The sequence below is a fragment of the Panthera uncia genome, chromosome A2 (genome assembly GCF_023721935.1).
Source record: "Panthera uncia isolate 11264 chromosome A2, Puncia_PCG_1.0, whole genome shotgun sequence".
NCBI classification, from domain to species: Eukaryota; Metazoa; Chordata; class Mammalia; order Carnivora; family Felidae; genus Panthera; species Panthera uncia.
The window spans coordinates 109,516,207-109,538,433 of NC_064816.1; the positions used below are offsets into that span (position 1 = coordinate 109,516,207).

The 22,227-nt window shown below is 38.3% G+C and overlaps 1 protein-coding gene across 1 annotated transcript in view; it reads left to right on the top strand.

Annotated features, from left to right (window-relative positions):
* DNAH11 (dynein axonemal heavy chain 11) overlaps positions 1-22,227 on the top strand; it is a 357,765-nt gene that overhangs the window by 120,253 nt on the left and 215,285 nt on the right. The window contains exon 30 of the mRNA XM_049641609.1: positions 1,216-1,449. Within this exon, the coding sequence (XP_049497566.1) occupies positions 1,216-1,449 (234 nt within the window). The remainder of the gene's footprint in view (positions 1-1,215; positions 1,450-22,227) is intronic.

Genomic DNA, 22,227 nt, shown 5'->3' on the forward strand with positions numbered 1-22,227 from the left:
TGGCCATGTTGAGGACCTGGATCCCAGAGTACTCTGGGATATGCTCACATGCTGTCTGATTTACTGAAAGAACTAGTTGCTGGGTAACATCAAGAGTTGGGCTTAGTGACCCAGTTGGACTTAGTCATGGTGAGACTGGAGACCCTGAACTCAGGCATGTGAACAGTGTCCTGTTACGTAGTCAGAGGAGAAAGCTCTCAGGATGTTGGGCCCGCTGCCAGCCAGTGCTTCCTTTTTCTTTCAGTAGAGAAGGCTGTCAGCTCATCAACTACCTATCACTCTTTCCAAGTCCTCTAGAGAAAGATACTCTAGGAATGAATGTTTCTGCCATCTTCACAGAGGCAGACAAAGGAAACAGTTCTAACATTTTCACAATCTCATGTGGTCTTTGGAATTTATTTATTACAGTCATTTTTTATTGAGGTCGATTATTTGCAAATAGTATGTGTATTCTTTTTGTGATATAACACCCATGGAAACACATATGTGGGTAAATATAACAAAGCATATTTGAACATAATAGAAAACTGGGTAAAATATATTTGTGGGGGCAAAATAAACTTGGGTTTTTTTAAAACAAAGATTAACTTTCACAAGTCAGCAGTTGTCCTCTCTCTTACACTTTCCTGCTGTCTAATTTTTGACAAGTGTGAAGATGAGAGCCAGTAGGGAATATAATTAAGACACTTGCTGAAAATACTTTGTCTTAAGAGTAAGAAATAAGAGGATTTTAGAGAAGAATTTTCAGTATATTTAAAAATTATCAAAAAGAAACATTTAAAAAAAATCAATCTGCCATTATTCCCAAAGCTCTAGAATCTTACTCTAGCGTATTACTCTGTAGATGGCTGTGATGTTTGGTTTCTCAGAACACTGTGCATTACTACAGGGGATCTCGATCCAGAACCCCCTTGTCTTCACATCTGAGAGACAGATAGTTGAGAACACCTGTGTTAAGGCTACAGAAAGTTACTGGGCCATCTAGCAGGTGAAATGAGATGAGTGCTATCCTGGGAGAGGACAGGTTCGTATAGGAAGGACTTCGTTGTTGTTCGTCTTCCATTTGTGTTCTGCGTCTTCCAGTTTTCTCTGTGGGTTTAAAATAAATCCACCCAAGGCCTCACCGTCCACATGGCCTTTGAGCCCATAGGAGAATGGAATTATCCCTCTTGCGTAGTTCAGCCTGTGCTAAATCATTTCATTTTGCTTCAAAAGGTGGAAACGTGGCTGCTGCAGCTTGAACACACTATGCAGGAAACTGTGCGACATTCCATCACAGAAGCCATAGCAGCCAGTGAGGAGAAACCAAGGGAGCTGTGGATCTTCGATTTCCCTGCTCAAGTTGCACTAACAAGCTCGCAGATCTGGTGGACGACAGATGTAGGGATAGCCTTCAGTAGGCTGGAGCAAGGCTATGAAACGGCCCTAAAGGATTTCCATAAAAAACAGGTATTTTATAGATTCATAATTCTGAGGCTTGATGGGACTTGAAGAGGTAAACATTCATTCATTCATTCACTCATTCATTCATTCATTCATTCATTCATGGAGGGCCTCCTGTGTGCCAGGCACCATGCTAGGACTATTTCAGCAATCACTTGTTGAACTTTTTCATTTTCTAGCTTTGCGTTATCCTTCTAGTTTGCTGCAGGGGTTAAAAAAAAATCTCATCCATTATCCTCCAAAGCTCTAGTATGTCACAGATACCTAGATACTGTGCCTATTTCTTTGCTTCTGTGTAGGACTCTCTTCATCTAGGCTAATGATGTATTTATTAAAAAATATGTACGTGATTTGAATGACTCAGAAAGATGGAGGGCTGTTCAGCAAAGACAGATGTTTTCATGTATTTTGGGTTTTGGTTAATTATAAGTCACAGATGAGCAATTTTGGAAAACAGCCTATTTTGAATTCCATGTTATTCACCCCAGTTAGGCTATGACCTCTACTTAAGCCTCCCATCTTAAGGTGAGCTCATAGTTGTGAAACAATTCAGAGATAAGGCCTTTCCGTCGGCTTTTAGATTAAGGGAATACTAGGCTTGAAAGGTATTTAAACATTAGTGTGTCTACCTTCTTGTTTTGAGTGGATCCAGTGTGAATCGAGAGATATTAAGTAACTTGCCCGGTGTGGTACAATGTGTAAGTAACACAGGCAGGGGCAGCAGAAGTCAGAATGCTTTCCACGTCTCTCCATTACTGGTCCTCCTAGCAGTACTTGTAATTCAGTCCCTTAAAAATCAAATAGATTCAGAGAGGGAAGGATACTTGTAATGTTAACACATTCAGGAATTTTAGGTTTTAGAGGGTGCTGATTATTTCTTTTAATTTTGCTTTAATCTTGAGTGGAGACAACGTGATTTGTTTATGTTACTAAAAGAGTTTTTGTATTGTTTGCTTTGGGGGAGGAATATATTCTTGATAATCATCTTGAGGAAACTAGGGCATTGGTTTAAGTTACACGATTAGATTTTTAAAAGTGGCTGGTTTCCTCCTAGGGTCAAGAGCTTTACAATTCTAGTTGCTGCCATTTGGATGAGGAAGCTAAGTAGTTAATTTTTTTTTCATCAACCTTAATAGTAAATTAAATTGTAATTAATTATATTATGGTTTTATTATAAAAATACCTTTCTGGTTAACTCGTTGATATCTGTGCTTTTATTGTAAGTATTTTCATTATCCCTGAAGTAAGAATTTTTAAAAATAGTTACAATATCCTTTTTTAAATTTCAGGTATAATCAATCATTGCTCAGACTTAAATTTTTCAACATAGATCCTCCTCCTCTATTTTTCCCTCACTTCATTTAATGGTCTCCTTGCTTCCAGTGTATCATTTTGTGTGATTATTAGGATATTCAATTGCTTAAGACCGTAAATGATATTTTATGGATATTTCTTCTATCAACTTTATTATTTTCGATTTCATGATTTCTTATTAATGTTTATTATTAAAAATTAAGAAGAAGAAAGTATGGGGCACCTGGGTGGCTCAGTCAGTTTAGCTTCTGACTCTTGATTTCGACTCAGATCATTATCTCCCTGTTCATGAGCTCAAGTCCGGATCTGGGCTCTGTGCTGAGTGTTGAGCCTACTTGGGATTCTCTTTCTCCCTTTCTCTGCCCCTATCCTGCTCAAGCTCTCTCTATCTCTCAAAATAAGTGAATAAACATTTTAAAAAAAGATTTAAAAGTGTTAATTAAAAAAAAAAGAAGGGGCACCTGGGTGGCTCAGTCGGTTGAGCCCCCGACTTCATCTCAGGTCATGATCTTGTGGTTTGTGAGTTTGAGCCTTGCATTGGGCTCACTGTCAGTACAAAAGCCGGCTTCAGATCCTATGTCCCCCTCTCTCTGCCCCTCCCCTACTTGTACTCTCTGAAAACTAAATAAACATTAAAAGTGTTTCTAGGTATTTTTTTGATGAACAAAGTATAGATTGAAAAAGGAAAATAACTTTCTTTCTTTTCTTTCTTTCTTTCTTTCTTTCTTTCTTTCTTTCTTTCTTTCTGTTTATATCCAGGTCAGGTTGCATATAGTGCAATAATGATTTCAGGAGTAGAATTCAGTGATTCGTCCCCTACATATAACACCCAGTGTTCATCCCAACAAGTGTCCTCCTTAATGCCCATCACCCATTTAGCCCATCCCCCCCACCCAAAACCCTTCCAGCAACCCTCAGTTTGTTCTCTGTATTTAAGAGTCTCTTCTTTTTTGTCTCCCTTCTTGTTTTTATATTATTTTTGCTTCCCTTCCCTTATGTTCATCTGTTTGGTATCTTAAATTCCACATATGAGTGAAGTTACATGATATTTGACTTTCTCTGAGTAATTTTGATTAGTATAATACACTCTAGTTCCATCCATGTTGTTGCAAATGGCAAGATTTCATTCTTTTTGATTGCCAAATAATAGTCCATTGTGTGTGTGTGTGTGTGTGTGTGTGTGTGTGTATGCATGCATGCCACATCTTCTTTATCCATTCATCCATCAATGGACATTTGGGCTCTTTCCATACTTGGGCTATTGTTGATAGTGCTGCTATAGACATTGGGGTGCATGTACCCCTTTGAAACAGCACACCTGTATCCTTTGGATAAATACCTAGTAGTGCAATTGCTGTTTTGTAGGGTACTTCTAATTTTAATTGTTCCATACTGTTTTTCAGAGTGGCTGCACCATTTTACATTCCCACTAGCAGTGCAAAAGGGTTCCTCTTCTCTGCATTCTCGCCAACATCTGTCATTGCCTGAATTGTTAATTTTAGCTATTCTGGTGTGAGGTGGTATCTCATTGTGTTTTTGATTTGTATGTCCCTGATGATGAGTGATGCTGAGAATTTTTTCATGTGTCTGTTAGCTATCTGGTTGTCTTCTTTGGAAAAGTGTCTACTCATTCTTTTGCCCATTTCCTCACAGCTATTTGTTTTTTGGTTGTTGAGTGTGATAAGTTCTTTCTAGATTTGGGGTACTAACCCTTTATCTGATATGTCATTTGCAGATATCTTCTCCCATTCTGTTGGTTGCCTTTTAGTTTTGCTGATTGTTTCCTTCACCGTACAAAAGCTTTTTATCTTGATGAGTTCCCGGTAGTTCATTTTTCTAAAGTTTGTTTGTTTATTTTGAGACAGAGTGTGAATAGGGGAGGGACAGGGAGAGTGCGAGAGAGAGAGAGAGAGAGAGAGAGAGAGAGAGAGAGAGAATGAATCCCAACGTGGGGCTTGAATTCACAAACCATGATATCATGACCTGAGCTGAAGTTGGATGCTTAACCAACTGAACCACCCAGGCACGCAATAGTTCCTTTTTGCTTTCGTTTCCCTTACCTCCAGAGACCTGTCTAGTAAGAAGTTGCTGTAGCCAAGTTCAAAGAGGTTGTTGCCTATTTTCTCTTCTAGGATTTTTTTTAAATTTTAAATTTTATTTTTTAAAATTTACATCCAAATTAGTTAGCATCAAAAATTAAAATTAAAAAAATTAAAAATTAAAATAAAAAAAAATTAAAAAGAGATTGTTAACTAATACAACTAGTTAGCATCTACTGAGAGGATCATGTGGTTCTTATCCTTTCTTTTATTGATGTGATGTATCACATTGATTGATTGCAGATATTTAACCTGCCCTGCATCCCAGGAACAAATTCCACTTGATCATGGTGAATAATTCTTTTAATGTATTGTTGTATCCAGTTGGCTGATATCTTGAGAATTTTGACATCCATGTTCATCAGGAAAATTGGTCTGTAGTTCTTTTTAGTGGGGGTCTTTGTCTGGTTTTGGAATCACGGTAATACTGGCCTCATAGAGGGAGTTTGGAAGCTTTCCTTTCATTTCTATTTCTTGGAACAGCTTGAAAAGAATAGGTGTTAACTCTTCTTTAAATGTTTGGTAGGATTCTCCTGGAAAGTCTTCCCGCTCTGGACTCTTGTTTTTTGGGAGATTTTTGATTACTGATTCAAATTCTTCACTGGTTATAGGTCTGTTCAGATTTTCTATTTCCTCCCATTTCAGTTTTGGTAGTTTATATGTTTCTAGGAATTTGTCCATTTCTTCCAGATTGCCCAATTTATGGCATATAATTGCTCATAACATTCTAGTCTTACTGTTTGTATTTCTGCAGTGTTGGCTGTAATCTCTCCCCTTTATTTCTTGATTTTATTTATTTGGGTCCTTTTTGTTTTTTATCAAACTGGCTTGGTTTTATCAACTTTGTTAATTCTTTCAAAGAACCAGCTCCTGGTTTCATTGATCTGTTCTTTTTTTTTTTTTTTTTTTTAATAGCATTGATTTCTGTTCTAATCTTTATTATTTCCCATCTTCTGCTGGTTTTGGGCTTTATTTGTTGTTCTTTGTCCAGCTCTGCTAGGTGTCAGATTAGGTTGTGTATCTGAAATCTTTCTTCCTTCTTTAGGAAAGCCTGGATTGCTGTGTACTTCCCTCTTAGGACTGCCTTTCCTGTGTCCCAGAGATTTTTGGCTGTCATGTTATCATTTTCATTGGCTTCCAAGTACTTTTTAATTTCCTCTTTACTTTCTTTGTTAACCCATTCGTTCTTTAGTAGGATAATCTTTAATCTCCAAGTATATCTAGTCTTTCCAATTTTTTTTCTCTTGGTTTATTTTGAGTTTGATAGCATTGTGGTCTGAAAATATGCACGGCATGATCTCGATCTTTTTGTACTTGTTGAGGGCTGATTTGTGACCCAGTATGTGATCTATTCTGGAGAATGAAGGAAAATAATGTTTAGAAACCTTAACCATAGCACTCACAGATTCTCTTCCCATAGATAACCATGGATGACATTTTGGTACAGAGACATCAAAAGTTTTTCCTCTCTCTGTCTTTTTTTTTTTTTTTTTTAATGTTTTTAATGTCTGAAGGAGAGAGATAAAGAGCATGAGTGGGGGATGGGCAGAGAGAGAGGAACACAGAACCACAGAAGCTCCAGGCTCTAAGCTGGCAGCACAGAGAGCCCGACACAGGTCCTGATCTCACAAACCCTGAGATCACGACCTGAGCCAAAGTCGGACGCCCAACTGACTGAACCACCCAAGTACCCTGGTCTCTCTCTTTCTATGTGAATGTGTAGACATCTCTCTCTCTCTCTCTCTCTCCCTCTCCCTCTCCCTCTCCCTCTCCCTCTCCCTCTCCCTCTCCCTCTCCCTCCCTCGCCCTCCCTCTCCCTCTCCCTCTCTCTCCACACACAAGTGTGTGTGTGTGTGTCAATGCCTAGCTATTTATATAAATAAATTATTGTGCTGATATATATCCATGTATCTAAATCTACACAGAAAAAATAGTTTGTTGTTTTTTTACCTTCAAACATTATTACTTTATATTTTCACTCAATATGTTATCTACATTTTTGCTTGTCGTAAATTATATATGTATATAAATTGACACTAAAAACCACCAAATAGTATTCCTTTATATGGATATACCAGAATTATTTCCTGCCTCCTCTGGGTCTAGTCTGAGAGTCTGAGTGTTTAGGCGGCCCTATTGTAGGTTCTGTGGTTCCAACAGTGAAGGTCCTCCTTTCAGTGTGCTTGTGTTCTAGTTAACTGTTAATAGATCTTACCTCTTCCTCACAAGGACATTGCAAACCTTTATTCTGATCTCCATGTCCTATTTTATATGCTGCTGTTTAATTTTTTTTAATCAACCTTTACTTGTGTTACTTTATTATTATTTTTTTAATTTTTGAGAGAGATTGACAGAGTGTGAGCGGGGGAGGGGCAAAGAGAGAGAGAAGCAGAATCCGAAGCAGGCTCCAGGCTCCAAGCTGTCAGCAAAGGGCCCAACACGGGGCTTGAACTCACGAACCGCAAGATCATGACCTGAGCCACTCAGGCGCCCTGCTTGTGTTACTTTAAATCTTAGATTTATCAACATATTTAGCAGTGACTTCGCTCTTTTTTTTTTTTTTTGACCCCATTTCTTATTTTGAAATTCATTTCCTTTCTTCTTGTAATGTATCTCTTAGGAGGGGGTTGTGAAGTGATGGATAATAAGTAGGACATTTTTTGATCCCTTTATTTTGGTTTCCTTCTTCATATTTGAATCCTAGATTTCTTCTTTAAAAAATTATTTTTACTATCTATTTATTTTTGAGAGCGAGAGAGAGACAGAGCATGAGCAGGGTAGGGGTGGAGAGAGGGAGACACAGAATCCGAGCTGTCAAAGCAGAGCCGGACGCAGGGCTTGAACTCAGGAACAGTGAGATCATGACCTGAGCCAAAGTCAGGCGCTTAATCCACTGAGCCACTCAGGCACCCTGAGGCCTAGATTTCTAAGTTGAGAATTACTTACTTTCAGAACCTTAAAAATATTGTATCATCTTGTGCCCATCATTGTTTTTGTACACTTTAGGTCAAATTATTTTTACTTCATAAGCAATCTGTCTTTGGTCTTTGGTTCCTTTTATAATCTTTTTCTTTTTGTGGTTCTGATATTTTATTCTATTGTATCTAGTTGTAGATTCCCCCCTGACCCCCCGCCCCCCCACCACTGCTTTTAAAATGTAGCCTGCTAAGGACTTTGTGAACTTCTTGAATCTTCAGTTACATGTGTGTCTTCAATTCTGGAAAATTTCTCTCCATTTTTTGTTTGATCAATGCCTTTTTCCATTTGCTGTATTTTCTTCATTTACAATTTAATCTGCTATATGTTGGGGTTTCTCATACTGTCCTTCCTGTCTTTTAACCTCTATCTCATATTTTCAAACTCTGCATTATTTGTGTTGTAATTTAGGTACCTTTTTTTAGGTAACTTTTTGAATAGTTTATTATTTGGTAATCTTTACATCCAACATGGGGCTCAAACTTACAGCCCCCAGTTTAAGAGTTGTGTACCCTACCATCTGAGCAAACCAGGACCCGCTCAGGTGATGTTTCGAATCTATCCTCCACATCACTGATATTTTTTTTCTTATAGGTTAATGATGAAGAAAAAAGAATCTAGGTCCAGATTATGTACGTTAAAATGTCAACTCATTAGCTGTGGTTCATTAGCTGTGTTGCCTTGGGTGTCTTAAATAACCACTCCGTGCCTCAGCGTCATAGTCTGTAAAACAGTAATAATAACAGCACCTGTATCACAGTATTGCTAGGATTACGTTAATGTATTTAAAACACAATTTAAAAGTGCTCAACAAAATTATTTTTTTTAATTTTTTAAATGTATGTTTATTTTTGACAGAGAGAGAGAGACAGAGCATGAGCGGGGGAGGAGCAGAGAGAAAGGGAGACACAGAATCTGAAACAGGCTCCAGTCTCTGAGCTGTCAGCACAGAGTGTGATGCGGGGCTTGAACCCACAGACCATGAGGTCGTGACCCAAGCTGAAGTTGGATGCTCAACCAACTGAGCCACTCAGGTGCCCCACAAAGTGCTGGACAAAATTTAAGTTAGCCATTGTTGCTGTTGTGAAATGGCAATAACAATGGTGTCTGATGTGATGCATAATTAATTTATTACCCCCACAATTTATCATAAAGATTTATTTATCATAAAGATTTTAAATCTACAAAAAAAATGAATTGTATAATCATCTGCAAACCTAACACCAAGATTCTACAATTAACATTTTAGTTTATCATGCTGTCTGTGCTTCATCCACCCCTCTGTAGATCCCTCTTTCCACCTTCTTTTTATCATTCATTTTAAAGGGAATTGCAGATGCCAGTAATCTGTACCTATAAACATTGCAATATAAATATTCCTTTTGTCAGTTTAAGTTTGATTATTATATCTCAATTTCCCAAATTTCTTTTTAGTTCTTTAAAAATCTCTTCAGCATGCCTTTTATTTTTTGTCTCAATTATTTTAAAGAGACCTTTTTAATAGTCTGATTTAGATTGTTCTAATGCTAGTTCTTTTAAGGCTGGTTATTCTGTTAAATTGAATTTGGTTTTTTTATGTTCATTTTTAAGTTTATCTAGGTTTGTTTTCTCTGTAGGAATTGTGTGTGCCACAGAGAGAGCATGTGTCTCTATCGTGTGTTCTTGTTTCTTCTAGGTTTCCACAGGTTTTGTGGATTCTGGATTAATTTTGTGGTTGATTACTCAGTTTAGGATTTTCAGATCCCTTGGCATAGGCTTGAGGTTTTGATATCTCCTAGGGGACTTTTTTCCTCTCCAAAAGCCCAAGATATTTCAGGCTTTCACCTTGCTTCTCTGAGCTGGGGGGTTTGAGTTTTTCTAGAGTCCTTTATTAGACTCTCTATGACTCTGAAGATCTCAATTCTATGTCAGGGTCTCAATTCCAACTCCCAGCCTTGCTCAGGAAGTGTGAGAGACAGAAATGTGTTCCCGTGTAGCAGCTTAAACCTCAGTCTCTGGATGTTTGCATCTCTACCCAGATCCCACTTTAGGGTGCTGTGGTATTAGCATATTAGCCACATTCTACTGTTGTGCCTTTTGAGGCACATTCCTGGCATCAGGGACTATCACACACACACCCTGCCCCCCAGCCTCTTCTCTTCCTCTCATGCCCTTATCTCCTGCGGCATCTCTCATGTTTGACTGTGGACTTGGCACATGAGTGGATTTTTGCTTTATTTAAAATAAAGCAGTTAATAAAGGAGTTGCTCATTCATCTTAATCCTGTATGTTGCAGAGTATCTGTTGTTATTATTACTACTTAATCCGGGCCATTAGGTTATTTTTTTAAGTTTGGGCTACCATTAACAATCCTACAGTAAACAGCCTTGTATGTACGTACATACATACATGTTGCACATATTTTTCTTTATTTTTTCAGGATAAACTGCCAGAATTAAAAATGCTAGGTCCGAGTATAACTCAGTTAAGCCTTTGGAACATTGTGCAAATTGAACTTCCCAGTATCAGTGTATAAGTGTCCACTCTCTATCCTGTCAGCAACATCAAGTTGATTCTTTTTATTCTTATAACTAAAGGTGGTCATATCCCAGGAGCTTCAGCGTATTCCACTAATGAACAGAATTTAGGGTTTTTTTTTCCTCCCTTAAAATAGTTTAAATTTTTTTTACTTTAAGAGTTACATAATGCTTCTTTTTCATGTTGAAGGAGAAGCAGTGAAGAAGGTTGATGAAAAAGGTGTTTATCTGCTTAATTATGAAACACTTCCAGTACAAATTGAAATGTTTGACAGACCAGCCAACAGATGCCTTCAATACAGTGTTTCAATTTTGTAACTGATACTAATATGCATATTAGAGAAGCTAACGTGAATATGGTCGAGGCTATAGTGTGGTTCCTGAGAAGTGTGCCCATCTACATTGAAACCTCTTCAGTGTTCTCTCTTTAAAAATGGATGTAACCATCTGCTGGAGTTTGTTTTTAATTAAAATTACTTGTGCTAATACTGTGAGCTGTTTTTAAAATGAACGTTATTCCTTTAAAATAGTTTCATTTTACAGCTGAGATCAGAGTTGGCTGTAATTAATGATCTACCTGCACAAGTAATTTCTTTGCTTAGTCCTCACCTGCAAATTGTAGTGAGACAAATTAGCTAATTATTTTAACCTCTGTTTTTTCCTTTAGACATACTGTGATTTTATGTTAGATAATGTTGGGATTAAAGGCAAAAATACTGCATTTTGGATACACATCCTTGCCTTGCCAGAGTCTTTGAAAATACTACAGATAGAATAAATTTAATTCCTCAGCTTTGAGGGTTCCTTGGCAAAAGTCTTTTGTTTTGGCAGCTTGAGAGCTGGTAAGAAAGATTTTTTACTCTTCCTTTATTATTAAGCTGTGTGGAAATCATCAAAGAAGTGGAAACATTTTGGACTTGAAAAACTTAATTATTACTGTGCTGGGACATGACCCCGAGTTCTTTCAGTGGGACTCAAGATAAGTGATGTGAAACAATCCATCCCCCCCCCCAACAAGGACTAAATAATGTATATAAGGAAGAAACTCTGATTTTGCTTCTTAAGGCCAATATTTGGCCTCATTTTTAGTCATTGACTGAGAAATTCTTTGAAAAGCAATTGAATACAATGTTGATAGTGTTCTTACCTTACTGCATGAATAGGGAAAGCCTCTGAAGCCTGAAGCTACCCAGTGTATACTGGACAGAAGTTTTTTCTTTTGCCTCTTTATAAAAGTGTGATTTCATAGCCTCGTGCTTTCTAATATAGCAGGAACCCATGAGGAGAGCAATACTCTCTACCTCTCTTCTCTATTAAAAGAAACATTTTCCATAATTTACCAATCTAGTAGGCTTTTATTCCATGATGCATGAATCAGACAGCATCCAGTTTAACAGGTAGAAGGAAGCACCAAAGAGCTGATAAGGCACCGGATTTTTATAGACCAAGTGAGCAGGAACAAGGAAATTATACTGGGCATTTGCTGCTAGGTTATGTCAGGGTTACTTTGCTCATATGAGACAAAGGGAAGTCTTGCACTGGTTCAGGTAACTTGTGCTGAGCTGGCAGGTGCTGACAAGTTGACCTAGGCCTGCCTTTCTGGGAAAGCTGAGCATAGAAACTTAAGTTTTGGTGTGCTGACACAGGGTTTAGCATCAGTGATTCCATCTTGGACTTAACTGGTTACTTTGACACAGCAAAAATTTTATTGCATGACCAGCAAGAAAAAAAAAATCATATTGTATCTGGATATACTGAACTAGATACCTTGAGGAATGCCTAGAAGTTGATAACAGATGGAATTGAACTGATAATTGAGAGCAGGTAAAACCATGGGGCGCCTGGGTGGCTCAGTCGGTTGAGCATCCGGCTTTGGCTCAGGTCATGATCTCACGGTTTGTGAGTTCGAACCCCACGTCGGGCTCTGTGCTGACAGCTCAGAGCCTGGAGTCTGCTTCAGATTCTGTGTCTCCCTCTCTCTCTGCTCCTCTCCCACTCATGCTCTGTCTCTGTCTCTCTCTCAAAAATAAATAAACATTAAAAAATAAAAATAAAAAAAAGAGCAGGTAAAACCACAGGTGAGACCTATTTAAAAAACTGTTAGAGTGATAAGCCTATTTTATCCAATGAAATTCCAGGGAAATTACACTCAGATTCAGTTAAAAAAAGACATGTAGGAGGGGTCTCTGGTCAGTGATAAGGAGTAAATGTAGAAGAAATGGACTATTGGAAACAGTTCTGTCTCTTGTATATCCTGAGAGATTACCAGTGGGTCTGTTTGCTCCCAGGAGAAAGCCCAGAGAAGTGCTTCATGAACACTGCGAGATACTTATTGAGGACTTCTGCTGTGACTACATCTTGACCCTAGAGATCTAGTTGGGCAGCTTTTTCTTTGAAGGATGGGATAGAAATATTTTAGTCTTTCTGGGCTGTATAGTGTATTTCACATCTACTCATTTTTGCTGTTGCAGTAGGGAAGAAATCATAGGCAATTTTTAAATACATAGGCATGATGGGGTTCCAATAAAACTTTATAAAAACTGGTAGTGAGGCAGATTTTGCTAGTGGCTACTTTGGCTACATCTGTAGAACAGATACTGAAGTAACTGAAAATCTCTACAGTGAGAGATATAAGAGAAAAAGAGTTTTGTTACCGATATATGCCATGTGAGTCCACTCTGATCCATTAATCCAAGAATTGTTTTTTTTGAATAGACCATAACAATAAAGTTTTGCAAGTTAAGAGAAGACAGGAAAAGAAAAGTTGGGGGGGGGGGAAGGAAAGGAACTATAACTTCTTATGAGAAGAGATTTTAAAAAGACCATATAATCTGATGTGTGATTCTATGCTAAATGTTAAGTCAAAAACCTGGAATAAACAGGTGATTCTCCACGAACACTCTTTCTGAAATAGATTTTAAATGAGGTAGAAACTTGAGTAGACCAGTAACCACAGAAATAATTGAAACGGTAATTAAGGTTGTTGAAGTTGCATACCCACACCCTAAGTTGAGCCCTGCTCCAGTGGTTTCATCAGAAGTTTAAAAAAATAAAAGTACCATTATATATCAACTCTTCTAGAGTGTAGAAAAAATGGAAAATCATTTTACTCATTTTACAGAGTGCTAATAAACATTGCAAAACACAGGCATTGATAAAATATGAGAGAAAACTCTGTTGGACAGTCTCATGAACTAACCTATCCTCTTTTTTGGTCTGGAGTTTTCACTTAACACTGTTGGAAGACAATCTATTGTGGGTCTCAGATTTTGTACATTTTTTGAGCAGAGGTACTTATTGCCTTTGTTCTAGACTATCTTCCCAAGAATGTTTGTATAACAAAACATTGTTAGAAGACAGTATTTTCTCTCCAGAGCAAAGGGCAGATTGGCTTACTCTCCAGTAAAATAAAGATAAAATCTTCCAGGGCAAAGGTCAGACATGCTTACTGTCTGTTAGAAAAGTTTAGGTTCCCTAAACTCAAGGTTCCTCTCCTATGACACAGCTCACAGCATTCACAAGCCTTATGTGGCTCTTTTGGGATTATCCTTGAAAAGCTGGGGGTCAGGAACTGGTGTAAATGTTGATACTTTGATACTAAATACTATTGCTCTAATGAACCCTCTTTTATCTGTGACTCAGAGGCTCTGTGTCTTCTGCCAGCATCCCTTAATGTCTGCCAGGCTGACTTTAGCATGCAAGTAGAGTAAAATCTCAGACCCGTCTCACTTCTTTAACAAGCATGTTGTTACATGTATTAGAAGTTCATTCTTTTTTGTTTCTTAGAATTGCATTGCATAACTATACCACGCTTTGTTTATTCTGTTGATTGACCCTGGGGTTTCCAGTTTGAGGAGACTATTTCTAAAGCTGCTTGGAGCATTCTTATCCAAGTCTTTTGACCTATATTTTCCTTTCTCCTGGGTAAAGTATCTAAAAGTGAAATGGCTGAATCATACGAAAGGTATATGTTTACCCATTTTAAAAAAAACTGCCAGACAGTTCTCCATTCTTACATTCCCATTAACAAGGTGACACAATTCTAGTTGCTTCATATTCCGGCCAGTATTGGGCGTCATCAGTCTTCACAATTCTGGTGGATGTGAAATAGTCTCTCACTCTGTGTGTGTGTGTGTGTGTGTGTTTAACTTTATTTTATTTGAGAGAGAAAGAGAGTGCAAGAGGGGTAGGTAGGGAGAGAGAGAGAGAGAGAGAGAGAGAGAGAGAGAGAGAGTGTGTATGAGTGAGTCAGTCCCAAGCAGGCTCCATGCTTAGCATGGAGCCCAATGCAGGGCTCAATCACATGGTTGTGAGATCATGACCTGAGATGAAATCAAGAGTCAGTGCTTAACCACCTGAGTTACCCAGGTGCCCCTGTATCACTGTGCTTTTAATTGGCTTATCTCTAATGTCTGAAGATGTTGAGGGGCGCCTGGGTGTCTCAGTTGGTTGAGCCTCTTACTCTTGATTTCGGTACAGGTCGTGATCCCAGAGTTGTGGGATTAAGCCCCTGTGTTGGACTCTGTGCTGAAATTGGATCCTGTTTGAGATTTTTTCTCCCTCTCCCTCTACTGCCCCACCCCAGGTGTGCTTGTGTGTACTCTTTCTCTCTCTAAAATTTAAAAAAAAAAAAGATGTTCAGTAACCTTTCACATGTTTATTGGCATTCCTATATCTTCTGTTGTGCAGTATCTGTTCAGATAATTTGCTAGGTTTGTTTTTTTTTTTTTTTTTTTAATTGGATGTTTGTCGTTTTATTGTTGGTTAGAGGATTTCTTTATTTGGTTGCAATTCCTTTGTCAGGAAATGAATGGACTGCTCATTTTATTAATGCTCATTATTTATTAATGGGAATGGAATGTTTTCATTTTAATGTTTATAGTGTATCAAATTTTTCTTTGCTCGATACCTGTTATTTGTAAGAAATTCTTGTGTATCTCAGTGTTATGAAGATGTTCTCCTGTTTCCTTCTAGGAGATTGATGGTTATGGTTTTTTTCATTTAGATCTGTGATCCATACATCTTTTTCTTTTCTATTGTATTAACTTGGCACCTTGGTCAAAGTCAAATGAGTATATACGCAGGGATCTATTTCCAGACTGCCCTGTTGCATTCCTCTATTTTTGTGTTTTCATGCCAAATCCACACTGTATTAATTACCGTAACTTTATAGTAAGCATTAAAATCATGTTATATATAGCCTCCAACTTAGTTCTATTTTTAATTTTTTTCCCAAAATTTTTTGGATCATTCTAGGTTCTGTTCATTTCTACATAAATTATCATATTGTGTATTTATTTTTAGAAGCCTAATCTTTTATCCTAATTAAATTTTAACTGGAATGACATTCAGTATAAATAGGAATGTTGGAAGGGTGGATATCTCAACCATGATGAGTCTTCTCCAAGAACATGGTGTATGTTTTGACATAAGTTGTCTTTAATTTCTCTCAAAATATTTCTCTTGTTTTCAGTGTCAACGTGTTACACATTTCTTGCTGGACTTACTTTTAGATAGTTTATATGTTTTGATGCTGTAAACATATTCTAATCAATTAAAATTTTTCTTTCCTAATATTTGTGGCTCGTATATAAGATTGATTTTTCAATATTCACCATGTGTCTTAGGACTCTGCCAAATTTGCTTTTTAATTTTAGTCAGGTTTTTTTTTTTTAAGAATTTCATAGGCTTTGCTGTGTCCCTGAACATATCATCTGTCAGTAATGACAGGTTTACTTCTTGTCTCCTATTCTTTTTTGCCCTTTATTTCCTTTTCTTGAGTTACTGACTTGGCTAGGACCGCTAGTGCAACGTTGAATAAAAGTAGTTACAGCAGACATTCTGGCCAGTTTCCAGTCTCAGGGAAGAAAGATTTCAATCTTCACCACTAAATACGATAGTAGTTACAGGCTTTTGTAGATGCCCTTTCTGAAATAGAGAACTTTTCTATTGCTGCCTACTGGGAATTTTTATCTTGAAGAGACCTTGACCTTGTTCAAATCTGTTAAGATTATTTGTGTGTCTGCCTCTTTTATTGTGTTACTGTGGTGAATTTTTGAATGCTAAACCAGTTTTGCATTCCTGAAATAAACTCTACTTGGTTATGATGTATTGTCATTTATATATGTGTATGTGTATTTTTGCTGGATTTCATTTGCTAATATTCTGCCCAGAAATTCTCTATATATGTTCTTCAGTGATGTTTATCTGTAATTTTCTTAGAATACCTATGCCAGTTTGAGGATCAGCATTATGTTCCTTAAAAGAAATTGAAAGTATTTTATTCTCATGTATTTTGTGAAAGAGTTTATGATAAAAACCACTGGCGATGCCATCTGGGCCTGGAGTTTTCTTTATGGAACTTTTTTTTTCTTTTTTTTAAGTTTGTTTATTTATTTTGGGTGAGAGAGGAAGAGAGAGAATCTCAAGCAGTCTCCTCTCTTTCAGTGCAGAGCCCAATGTGGGGCTCGATCTCACGAACTGCGAAATCATGACCTGGGCTGAAATCAAGAGTCAGAGGCGTAACTGACTAAGCCACCCCAGTGCCCCATAATTCAATTTCTTTTATATATGTGTGTGTGTGTGTGTGTATATATATATATATATATATATATATATATATATATATATATATGCTGCTATGTAGCTTTTTCTTTTTTTCATGTGTCCCTTTTGAAAATTGTGTTTTTCAAGGTATTCATCCATTTCATTTAAGTCAACGACTGGCAAGTTACAGCCCTCTGGCCCAATCCTACCCAGTGCCTCTGTGTTTGGCTGCATTCACGCTGTGGTGGCTACGTGGAATCGCTGCGGTAGAGTCAAATATTGACTGCACCTAAGTTTTTAGATGTATTGACATGAATTGGTCTTTGTTTCCTGACATTATCCTTAGCACATCGGGAGGATCTCACATCATGTCCCTCTTGCATTCCTGGTGTTGGTGATTTGTGTTTTCTATCCCTCTCTTTTCTGTTTGTTTGTTTTTTTTTTAACGTTTTTTTATTTATTTTTGAGACAGAGAGAGACAGAACATGAACGGGGGAGGGGCAGAGAGAGAGGGAGACACAGAACCGGAAGCAGGCTCCAGGCTCTGAGCCATCAGCCCAGAGCCCGACGCGGGGCTCGAACTCACGGACCGCGAGATCGTGACCTGAGCCGAAGTCGGACACTTAACCTACTGAGCCACCCAGGCGCCCCTCTCTTTTCTGTTTTTAATTAGACTTTCTTTTTGTGTATCAGGTTTATTTACATTTTCAGAGAAGTAATCTTTGTGTTAATTTTTCTGTTGTTTTATATTTCACGTATTTCAGCTTTATCTTGATTACTTCCTTCTACTTACTTGAATTTGCTCCTCTTGTTCAAGTTTCTTAAGGTGGGAGCTTATTGATGTTACACCTTTTTCTTTTCTAATGCAAGGATTTGAAGGAAACTTTATAACTCGATGAAGAATATCTACCAGAAACCTGCAGAGAAAATCATGCTTAATGGTGAAACTTTGGAATCATTTCCATTAGTGTCAAGAATGAGGTGATTACCCTCGCTGTCTCTGACATTCATTGCTTAATTTTGTGGTGGTTTTACCAATACGATTAGAGGAGTAGTAGGAGATGAACAGTGGAAAGGAAGGCAACAAACGGGGCCACCGCAATGATCTGATAGTGTCAAAGGACTATGGGATCTAGTTTCTTTTGCAGTTTCCTTTGTTCCAGCTGAAATGAAAATCCGTTGTTTCTGATGCTGCTAAAGCTGAAACCTGGGTGTTTTTCAGGATTAGAGATCCTAGATGCTCTCATTATAAAACAAAAAGAATGTTACTTCTGTGTTACAACCAGTTAGGAAGGGATTGAGGGTTCTGGTAGCTCACCCCTCCACGCCCCCCCCCCCCAAAAGGGCTATAGTAGTTACATTGCAATATTCACTTTGGTTTGCTGAGGACCATGAACTCAGATCTTAATATCTCTTCTCAGAGAAGAGCCCTTCCAGCTTCATGGCCACCACGGCTGGGCTGTGCCTAGGTTGGGAAATCTGCCATGTCAGATGCCCAGATGCCCAGAGTCAGAAATTGGAGCCCTTCTGCTGCAAGGAAGATGTTCTTCTTCTTGTGTTGCCTTATTTAAGCCTGTAGCATTTAGGGACCTGGTTCTTTAGGTTCCCATATAGGTTCTCTTAATGGGGTACCACCACAGGAGTTGGGTCCGGACAAAATGGACAGTCAGCTACCACCTATATCAAGAACCATTCCTTTTCCTGACCTTGAGTCTGCTGCTTTCTTTGCCTGACACCTTCTTTCACGGTGAGCTCACCATCATCCCACCAGGCAGGTGGGGTGGCCCTCTTTTTGAACACCTTAGTGTCTTAGACATTTGTGGCGTAGAAACCTCAGTGGTGGTCATGATGCATGTGGCTTTTTTGGGAAGTGTTTCCATTTTTAACCAAATAAGAGAATTCGTAAGTGGTGGATACCTACTTATTTCTGCATGTCAGCTCTTCTCTGGCCAGGATGAGCTGATAATGAATATGCTATCCATGTGGGGAAGTTTTGTGTTTTATTTTTATTTTTTTTTATTTAACTTTATTTTTTATTTTTTAAAATTTACATCCAAATTAGTGTATAGTAAAACAATGAGATTCCTTAATGCCCCTTACCCATTTAGCCCATTCCCCCTCCCACAACCCCTCCAGCAACCCTCAGTTTGTCCTCCATATTTATGAGTCTCTTTTGTTTTGTCCCCCTCCCTGTTTTTATATTATTTTTGTTTCCCATCCCTTATGTTCATCTGTTTTGTCTCTTAAAGTCCTCATATGAGTGAAGTCATAGGATTTTTGTCTTTCTCTGACTGACTAATTTCACTTAGCATAATACCCTCCAGTTCCATCCACGTGGTTGCAAATGGCAAGATTTCATTCTTTTTGATTGCTGAGTAATACTCCATTGTATATATATATACACCACTTCTTTATCCATTCATCCATCTATGGACATTTGGGCTCTTTCCATACTTTGGCTATTGTTGATAGTGCTGCTATAAACATGGGGGTGCACGTGTCCCTTCAAAACAGCACACCTGTCCCTTGGATAAATGCCTAGTAGTGCAATTGCTGGGTTATAGGGTAGTTCTATTTTTAGTTTTTTGAGGAACCTCCATACTGTTTTTCAGAGTGGCTGCACCAGCTTGCATTCCCACCAACAATGCAAAAAGATCCTCTTTCTCCACATCCTCACCGACATCTGTTGTTGCGTGAATTGTTACTGTTAGCCATTCTGACAGGTGTAAGGTGGTATCTCATTGTGGTTTTGATTTGTATTTCCCTGATGATGAGTGATGTTGAGCATTTTTTCATGTGTCTCTTGGCCGTCTGGATGTCTTCTTTGGAGAAATGTCTATTCCTGTCTTTTGCCCATTTCTTCGCTGGATTCTTTGTTTTTTGGGTGTTGAGTTTGATAAGTTCTTTCTAGATTTTGGATACTAATCCTTTATCTGATATGTCATTTGCTTATATCTTCTCCCATTCTGTCGGTTGCCTTTTAGTTTTGCTGATTGTTTCCTTCACTGTGCAGAAGCTTTTTATTTTGATGAGGTCCCAGTAGTTAATTTTTGATTTTGTCTCCCTTACCTCCGGAGACGTGTTGAATAAGAAATTGCTGCGGGCAAGATCAAAGAGGTTTTTGCCTGCTTTCTCCTCGAGGATTTTGATGGCTTCCTGTCTTACATTGAGGTCTTTGATCCATTTTGAGTTTATTTTTGTGTATGGTCTAAGAAAGTGGTCCAGGTTCATTCTTCTGCATGTCGCCATCCAGTTTTCCCAGCACCACTTGCTGAAGAGTCTGTCTTTATTCCATTGGATATTCTTTCCTGCTTTGTCAAAGATGAGTTGGCCATACATTTGTGGGTCCATTTCTGCGTTCTCTATTCCATTGATCTGAGTGTCTGTTCTTGTGCCAGTACCATACTGTCTTGATGATTACAGCTTTGTAGTATAACTTGAAGTCTGGGATTGTGATGCCTCCTGCTTTGGTTTTCTTTTTCAACATTGCTTTGGCTATTTGGGGTCTTTTCTGGTTCCATACAAATTTTAGGATTGTTTGTTCTAGCTCTGTGAAGAGTGCTGGTGTTATTTTGATAGGAATCGCATTGAATATGTAGATTGCTTTGGGCAGTATCGACATTTTAACAGTGTTTGTTCTTCCTATCCAGGAGCATGGAATCTTTTTCCATTTCTTTGTGTCTTCTTCAATTTCTTTCATCAGCTTTCTATAGTTTTCAGTGTATAGATTTTTTCACCTCTTTGGTTAGATTTATTCCTAGGTATTTTATGGTTTTTGGTGCAACTGTAAATGGGATCAATTCCTTGATTTCTCTTTCTGTCATTTCATTGTTGGTGCATAGGAATGCGACCGATTTCTGTGCATTGATTTTATATCCTGCAACTTTGCTGAATTCATGAATCAGTTCTAGGAGTTTTTTGGTGGAATCTTTTGGGTTTTCCATATAGAGTATCATGTCATCTGCGAAGAGTGAAAGTTTGACCTCCTCCTGGCTGATTTGGATGCCTTTTATTTCTTTGTGTTGTCTGATTGCAGAGGCTAAGACTTCCAATGTTATGTTGAATAACAGTGGTGAGAGTGGGCATCCCTATCTTGTTCCCAATCTTAGGGGGAAAGCTCTCAGTTTTTCCCCATTGAGGATGATATTAGTGTTGGGTCGCTCGTATATGGCTTTTATCATCTCAAGGTATGGTCCTTCTATCCCTACTTTCTTGAGGGTTTTTATCAAGAAAGAATGCTGTATTTTTTGAAATGCTTTCTCTGCATCTATTGAGAGGATCACATGGTTCTTGTCCTTTCTTTTATTGATGTGATGAATCACGTGAATTGTTTTGCGGATATTGAACCAGCCCTGCATCCCAGGTATAAATCCTACTTGGTCGTGGTGAATAACTTTTTTAATGTATTGTTGGATCCAGTTGGCTAATATCTTGTTGAGGATTTTTGCATCCATGTTCATCAGGGAAATTGGTCTATAGTTCTCCTTTTTAGTGGGGTCTCTGTCTGGTTTTGGAATCAGGGTAATGAATACACAGTAAAATCCTAGTGCCTGGTCCTAAACGCTGGTTCCACTGTTTATAACTGTGTGAGCTTGAGCAAATTCTCATACATAAAATTGGAATAATGTACCTCCCTCATAGGGCTATTGTGATGATTAAATTAGAATTATGTACGTATATACGTATATGCCTACATACGCATGCACACACACAGTGCTTATTAGGTAGTAAGAGCTCATTAAATGTCAGCTCTTATTATTTGTTGCTGCTGTCAGAGAGGAATTAGATGAATGGCCATGGGGCTGATACTGAGCTCGGTGCACCACTCTTTGTGAGAGTGGAAGCATGGCCTGAGTGTCAGGAGCCACTTCTTCATTTGTGCTCTGGGTTTCTTCTGATGTGGACTCCCAGGATTCCCTCAGTACCTTTTCTCCTGTGTCTTCCTGTTCTCATCCTGGCTCATTGCTGTCGGTTTATAAACATTCCCAAGTGTCTCATGACTCACAGGCAAAATAACTAGCAAAATTGATTCCTTTATGTCCCATCTCCCATTTTCTGCTCCAACCCTGTAACTTGGCTCATTCTTATTTGTCTCCATGACCCCATTTCCACCACTTGACTGAATCGCATTGTGTTGTCATTAGAAGTACTTCCTCTTGCTTTAATACTCTCCCCCTTATTTCATGCCTGTTTGAATTCTCCTTTGCCACCAACCTCTTGGACTCTTCTTCAGTTTTCTTTTCTTGATTTTCTTCCTCCTGCTCCTTTGTGGCTTTTCCTTATGGTGCTGACTTATGTTCCTTTTTCTTCTCACCATACCATACATCCCTGCT